The sequence below is a fragment of the Eimeria maxima genome, genomic scaffold (genome assembly GCF_000499605.1).
Source record: "Eimeria maxima Weybridge genomic scaffold, Emw_scaff1257, whole genome shotgun sequence".
Classification (NCBI taxonomy): domain Eukaryota; phylum Apicomplexa; class Conoidasida; order Eucoccidiorida; family Eimeriidae; genus Eimeria; species Eimeria maxima.
The window spans coordinates 2,896-10,171 of record NW_013564256.1 but is presented as its reverse complement, the minus strand read 5'-3'; the positions used below and the strand labels follow the sequence as shown (position 1 = coordinate 10,171).

Genomic DNA, 7,276 nt, shown 5'->3' with positions numbered 1-7,276 from the left:
TATATATATATATATATATATATATATAGTGCAAATGCGTACTGCTGTCGCTGCCACTGCTTTGCGGTTGCTGATTGCCTTCATCAGAGTCCGCAGGCGATTCAACTTCTCGTTTTATAGATTTTTCTTCCTCTTCTTTTTCTGCTTCTCCTTTTTCCTCTTCCTCCTCTGTCTCTGTGTCCCCCTTAAGGGAATGTTCATTGCCTGATCCCTCACTGACGCTTTCGTCATCGCTGTCCTCTGATCCACTGTACGGACTGTCGCTCTCTGCCTCTCGCCGTTCTGCCAATGCACTTTCAAGGAGCCTTGATTGCTGCTCATTAAGACCATCAGAAACAGAAATAAATTCTCCTGTAGATTCTCCCTCTTCTTTGTCATCATCATTACCCTCAGCAGCCCGCTTTTTCTCAGGTGGCTTGCTAAGGCGACCCACGACGTCCTCGAATCTAGGAGAAACACAAAAAGGCAGATAAATAACCCATGTATGCAAAATGATGCCCGAGAAAACAAAACCATTACGTGCGAATAAATGACGAAAGATGATCGTATTTCATTATGAATATTCGAATTACTATGTAAATGGATGACGTGCTTACTGAGGAACCTCCGTAACATCAACAAGAAATTTTCTCTCGAAAAGACGTTTTATGCACTCAACGTCGCGATCGAAATAAAGAGCAGCATTTGGATGATAAATAGAAACCATCTGCGGAAGATCTGTAGAATCGCAAGCGAAATACGGGAAGAAACGAAGAAGCAAGAGCTGCACATACACCTGAATCGTGTGGCGGCTGCGCCAGCAGGAAACTTCAGGTGATCCTCTATATTATCTTCATGTACAATTTGTTAACTATTTTTGCATTATTTGAACATTTTGTCGTCTTACCTATCATCGTGATGTGCCCTTTTTCGCTGATCATGATGTTGAATTCATTAAAATCCCCGTGAATGAGGCCGCAGTGTGCAAGTCGTACGATGAGTTTCATCAGCTTCTCCAGCACTCCTAGCGGATCTCCTAATTCCCTAACCTGCATGCAGGCAGATACAGAAATAGCGCTAGAAATATAGCTAGAAATGTAACTACGGGAGAAAGAGAAAGAAATAAAGAGAGAGAAAGAGAGATCGTCTTCTTGCGACAAGAATCTGCTGCACGATCAGCATCCCCTGTATCGTTCTACCTTTATGCCTTTCTATTATTACATAAACTCCAATCCACCAGCAGTAAATATAAATAAGGGGGTGCATGCTCATTGTTTACCTGTGTCAGAGGAATAGCATCGATATACTCCATCAACACTGCATGTCTGTTAGTGTCAACAGGCTCGGGTACGGGGAATCCATGGGAGTGCAGCGCCTTAAGATAGGCGAATTCCCTTGCTGCTGCTAAGTGCGCAAGGTAATGCCAACTGCAGTGTGTTCTATGCTGCATATAATCTCTGTTCTTCTTGATAGAACGGAAGGAAATGCGGCCTGTGATGAACACAATCACACACAAAATAGCAAAGTGTCTATATGCTGCTGCTGCATTCACCTGCTGCATGCTGCTGCCGCATGCATGCAGCATATTTCCCCCGATTCCCTCTATCTTCTAGATACTGCTGCATGCACGGAGGGCTCCATAACAAACGTGAGTACTTATATATGTACATACCCAGACGGTGCAGCTTTAGAACCAGTACTGAGCCATCCTCGCCTTCACAAAGATGTATATCGGACTCCTTGCCGACACCAACACGGACGCCAACTCCCTTAATCAGGCCTCTCTTAAGCAGAGCATTGAGGGCTAAGTAGTCATAGCCTAAATATGTTAGTTTATAGCCGTCATACGACTTAGAACAATGGAAGATGAGTTTATTTTTAAGGAGAATACTCAATATCTGACGAATAGAGTGGCGGCGTAGACCCGCAATCTGTTCTATTAACTGTGCAGAAACAAATTCATGGTTCTTCATGCCCATCTCTACTGCCGTTAACACCCGAAATTCCCCCTTCGTCATATACCGCAATACGTCCGCTTGCAGCCTCATCTTGTACACCTATGATAGAGGTTGAATGCAGCTGCTTCTGTGTCTTCTAATGCAATTCAATGCATTATTCCATTGAATAAATGCTTTAGTGCATTAATTTAAGCTTATTTATCAAGAAAATCAGCGGATGCAAGACGACAAAAGTGCCGTTTCGTCTTTTCTGACTCAACACCAGCAGCGGCTACTGGGCGGGCACCCTCATCCAGGAAGGCAACCGGTGGTAAATTTCGGCTTTTCTTCAAAATGCGTCGAATAATTCAATATGAATTTACGTCTTCAGAAGATTCAGCAAAAAAAAGGAGAAAATAATCCCACCGTGCAACCCCACAGCATACGGGACTGCGCGGAAGTTGAATAAGCGTAAGATAGAGGATTCGTCAGTCTCAATCGTAAATACTCCAATTGATATTTCATTTTCGATTTGAAATTGAAATATAAGGAGGAATTTTCCGTCTTTTCTTAAGCTTCCTCCGCCTTCGCCGCCGACTCGAAGTCATGCTATGACGAGGGCCCCAATACAAACAATCAAGGCCATGCCGTACAGGTGTGAGCATGGCGTATGGATGAATGTATTTTCCTCCTAAGTGACATATTTATTTATTTGTCATGGTATTTTGAAGCAATTTATATGAATTTTCTCCGTCTTTCTCTTCTTTCAGTGATGATCGCTCCTCCGCCGCTGTCCGCGGCGTCTGTCTGTCTGTGCAGTTTAGGGTTTAGGGTTTAGGGAAACTGAAACCCTCTAGCTTGTCACAAAGCTTATGTTTTTGCATTGCCACTGGAGCTCATCTGTTTAAACTGCAGTGTACTATTGCATGCATAGCCTGTATTTTTAAATGTATCATCCACGGCATCCCCTATCCACACCGATGAGGGCACGTGAATACCCAGACACCTCTTCCTCCTCCCGCAGTAGCCGTTCCTCTCAGCGGTTTGCCTCTGTAGCCGAGGGTCTGCGGCGTAGGGTACCCCCGTCTAGCCGGAGGGGCCCCTCTTTCTCTTCTCTAGGTGGGGGCCCCGGCTGCATGCGGGGGCCCTCCCCCCCTCCTTCCATCGGCAGAGAAAGCCCAGATACAGACAGCCCTCCATTTGCTTCTCCTGCACAAGATGAACTTTCTGATGTTCCTCCTGCAGCAGATGGTATTCCTATTCATGCTAATCGCCAGGGTAGTAAAGAAGGACCTGGGGGGCCCGCAGGTACTGCTAACACTTCCTCTGTCTGGTCGTCCCCTGCTGATAGTAAAGAAGCTTTGTCTGATTCCCTCCTTCGGTCTGATTCATTAAGACAGTCTTCGTGTGGCCCCCAGGGGCCCCCAAAGAGGGGCCCCGTAGGGGCCCCAAGGGGGAGCTGGGGCCCGGGGGGCCCATCAGCAGAGGGAAATAACCAACGGCCTTCTCCTCCGGCAAACACAAGACAGCAGCAAGCAGAAGAAGGAAGACAAGGGTTTAATACATGGCCTTATCCCCTTCGTGAGGGTTTTTTCTTGCTGCAGCGGGTTCGGCAGCGGCTGCTGCAGCAGCTGCAGCAAGTGCAGCAGGGTATTGAAGGTGCAGCAGAGACGTGTAGTTTAGGTGTATCCTCAACATTATCTGCAGCAAAATGGATATGTATAATATTATTTATGTTTTTGCTGCTGTTGGGGTGTATATGCTGCTGTCTAGCCATAGCAGGAATAGGTAGTTATTATCTTTTATTTATTTATTCTTCTCCTCCTCCTCTCCACCAATTCCCTGTACACTTTGATTATTCACCAACTTTTTCTTTAGCTCTTACTGCCCAACATAGAAAACCCTTGGTGCCCCTGCAGTCTTCTGTACCCACTGATGGGGCCCCCAAACAGGGGGCCCCCAAAAACCTACACGAGGAAGTACCCAAGGTATGGCCTGGGGCTGGAGGGCCCCCCCCAGGTGTCTTCTCTCATGCAACAAACCCTGCAGCAGCAATGCCATTTGTTGCTCCGGGGGCCCCTGTGCCTCCAGGGAATCCCTGGATTCAAGGGGCCCCATGGGGGGGAAGCCCCTGGTGGGGGGCCCCCTGGGGGGAAAACTCCTACCAGGTTCCCTCGTGGGGCCCCCTAGGAGTTAGTGGGCCCCCCCTTGAGGAACCGCTTGCTGTTGCAACAGTACCCTTTAGCAACCGCACATGGGAGTTGCTGCCTGATGATGGAGATCTATTTGCTGCTCCTCTTCCCTCTCTATCATCTTATTGGCCTTACAACCAGCAGCAGCAGCAGCAGCAGCAGCAACAGCAGAAGCAGCAGCAAGGAGAGCAGCAGTTAGTGTCCCTTTCTTTGCCGGAGTTAGCGAAAGAAGCGAAGGTGCCTTCATTTGCTTCGGACTTGGTGCTGTCTGTTACCTTCCCGGGTTGTTGCTGCAGCAGCAGCAACTGCAGCAGCAACAGCAGCAGCAGCAGCAGCAGCAGCGGTTCCCCATCTATAGCAATGATATCTTTGCTGCTGTATGGCCCTGAGGGTCGTCTATTGGCGCGCAGCAGCAGATCGTTAATGAATGCAGCAGCAGCACCTGCTTGCTGCTGCTCTTTTTTTAATTCATTTATTTCTTCTTTTTTAGGTATAAATAATAATAAAAAAGAAATAAAAATGATTGAAGAATTAAATTATCCTCTTGTTTCTTTGCTGCAGTTCGCTAGGGTGTACATACACCCCCCATTACCTTTATTAGGGGCCTCCTTGGTGTTTAGACCTAAACCCCAGGGCCTCCGCCTTTTTGTTATTGAGCATCCTTATCTCGCCCTGCTGCTGCTTACCCTGCTGCTCCTTGCTGCTGCTGCTGCTGCACTCGTATGCGGCTGCTGCTGCTGCTGCGGCTATCTTCTTACCCTCGCTAAAGAAGGTGACGATAACATACTATTCGATGAACCCCACACTCCATTCGTGGGGCCCCAAGGGGGGCCCCCAGGTGTTTATACACCGCAGGAGGACAACATCCCCTCGAATGTATATACAGACACCCCAGCAGCAGCAGCAGCAGCAGCAGATCCCGGGGCAGCAGCCTACATGCAGCGTCGCGCCTCAGCAACTACATAAAGACAATTTTTTTTTCTGTTGGTCCTATTGCCCTGCTCCTACTTGTTTAACCTAGTCCAGTTAATATACTAACGACAGCAGCAGCAACAGCAGGAGCAGCTGCTGCTACTTAATACACAACAAGGTAATAAAGAGCAGTAGGCAACGATGCCTCCATATTAAACAAAACCCTAAAAGTCTTTTGCCGTTAGCGGCCAAAAGAGGGGGCCCCAAGGAGCCCCTGCGGGCTGTACAGGCCACAGTAATCCTCGGGGCCCCCCGAGGGGCCCCCCGGGGGGCCCCCCAGGGGGCCCCTTTAGGGTACCACATAACAAGGGCCCTCCTCCCGCTGGCAGAAAAACAAGGGTTTAGGGTTTAGCCCACACGGATCTCGGGGTCGTTGAGGTAGTCATGATAGACTAGCTTTGCATCCTCCGGTACCCCTGAGAGAAAAAAGTACGTATAAACGCTAAACCCTAATATAAACCCTAAACCCTAATTGAAACCCTAAACCCTAAACCCTAGAAACTTTGTGTTTTTTTTTTCTTACCTTTCCTTGTGAAGTATTTGAATGCCCGTTGGTAAATTCGCGTTTTCTTTAATTCATCAAAAGACAACTTCTCGAGTGTCAAGTCCTCACTGTCTGTACACCCCAACCAGCAGCAGCAGCAGCAGCAGCAGCAGCAGTAGGACTAGTAGCAGAAACATGAATGAATGCTTAGAGCAGCAGAAGCAGCAGCAACTGCAGCAGCAGCATAAGGGAGCAGGAGCAGCAGCAAATAGGCAACTCCTTACCCCTGAATGCATACACCCGAGTTAATTTGCCATTGCGGCATTCAACAAGATTAATTTGATTTTTTCCTCCTTTTATTTCTTCAAAGTCTAAACAAAAAGAATGGTCCTGAATATACACCAAACCCTAAACCCTAAACCCTAAACCCTAAACCCTAAACCCTAAATCTCCTTCAAACACCAATAGAAATCGAAACAACCACAAAACAAATGTCTCAAACCCTCAAAATTTGCAGCGAAAAAAAGGGTCTGGATATTAGGGTTTAAATAAATACGAGGGTTTAGAGGGTTTAGGGTTTAGGGTTTGGGGTTTCTACTCACCTTATTCTCCTCAGCGAGAAGACGTTTCGTGATACGAACCGAATGGCGAAAGTCAATCAAGCTGCAGCAAACACCAAATCCTAAACCCTAAACCCTAAACCCTAGGCCCTAGACCCACATAGACCCCAAACATAACAAACCCCGACCATGAGGTCGCTGCGGAGTTCTACCTCCCTAAACCCTAAACCCTAAACCCTAAACCCTCGCGTACTTATTGACGAATTCTTCCCTATTTGCAGGACTGCCCTGACGGTCTTCGGAATAGAAGTCCTGTAGCAACAGCAAACCCACAATGCCATAAACCCTAAACCCTAATTCCTAAACCCTAAACCCTTATTCCTAAACCCTAAACCCTAGATCTGCGACTTACTTTTGAGCACAGCCAGCTCATGAAGACACTCCTATTCTCTTCGCGCTTTCTTGAAGACATTTGTCTTGCCTCCACCAGCCTGAATCCACAAACCCTAAACCCTAAACCCTAACCCTAAACCCTAAACCCTAGAATACCTAAACCCTGCTCCAACAATTAAGAACAACAGACACTCAAGCGATCAGCAACATCCCTATAGAGACGCAAACCCTTCCCATTCAATACCACCCAAACCCTAAACCCTAAACCCTTACCTATCTGAGAGCATACTTGCATTAACCCCTTCTTCTTGGGGTTTAGCATTACTCCTGCTTCTATCTCTATCCCTGTCTCTATCCCTATCTCTCCCTCTCTCCCTGTCTCTTTCCCTGTCCCTATCCCTGTCCCTATCCCTGTCTCTTTCCCTGTCCCTGTCTCTTTCTCTGTCCCTCTCCCTGTCTCTGTCTCTCTCCCTGTCCCTTTCTCTGTCTCCTCTACCATTAGTCCTTGGGGATCTACTTCTTCTTCTTTCCCTTTCCCTCTCTGTACTATTTCTTCTTGGGGGCCCCCTACCCTCCATCCATTTGCCTAGGGGGCCCCCAGAGGGTACTGCTGCACCATTCAGGGGAAGAGAGGGAGGGGCCCCACCAACTGCTGCAGGAGAGGCGGGAGGTACTGCTGCAACAGCAGGAACTGCTGCTGGAGTTGCAGGAGGAGCAGCAGCAACAGGGCGAGGACAGGTAGGAGCAGCAGCTGCTGCA

The 7,276-nt window shown here is 47.9% G+C and overlaps 2 protein-coding genes across 2 annotated transcripts; both read right to left on the bottom strand.

The window, feature by feature from the left end:
- Positions 1 to 216: 216 nt before the first annotated feature.
- On the bottom strand, positions 217 to 2,027 carry EMWEY_00050660 (RIO1 family domain-containing protein, putative; the record flags this gene model as incomplete). Its single annotated transcript, XM_013479627.1, has 5 exons — positions 217 to 446; positions 597 to 717; positions 887 to 1,028; positions 1,259 to 1,470; positions 1,652 to 2,027. Coding segments are annotated over 5 exons (1,081 nt in total), but the record flags the coding sequence as incomplete, so codon positions are not given.
- Positions 2,028 to 5,428: 3,401 nt separating this feature from the next.
- Positions 5,429 to 6,804, bottom strand: EMWEY_00050650 (hypothetical protein, conserved; the record flags this gene model as incomplete). Its single annotated transcript, XM_013479626.1, has 7 exons — positions 5,429 to 5,496; positions 5,604 to 5,696; positions 5,849 to 5,954; positions 6,167 to 6,227; positions 6,378 to 6,436; positions 6,537 to 6,615; positions 6,791 to 6,804. 7 exons carry the CDS (start codon positions 6,802 to 6,804, stop codon positions 5,429 to 5,431), a joined length of 480 nt encoding a protein of 159 aa, XP_013335080.1.
- Between the last annotated feature and the right edge of the window lie 472 nt (positions 6,805 to 7,276).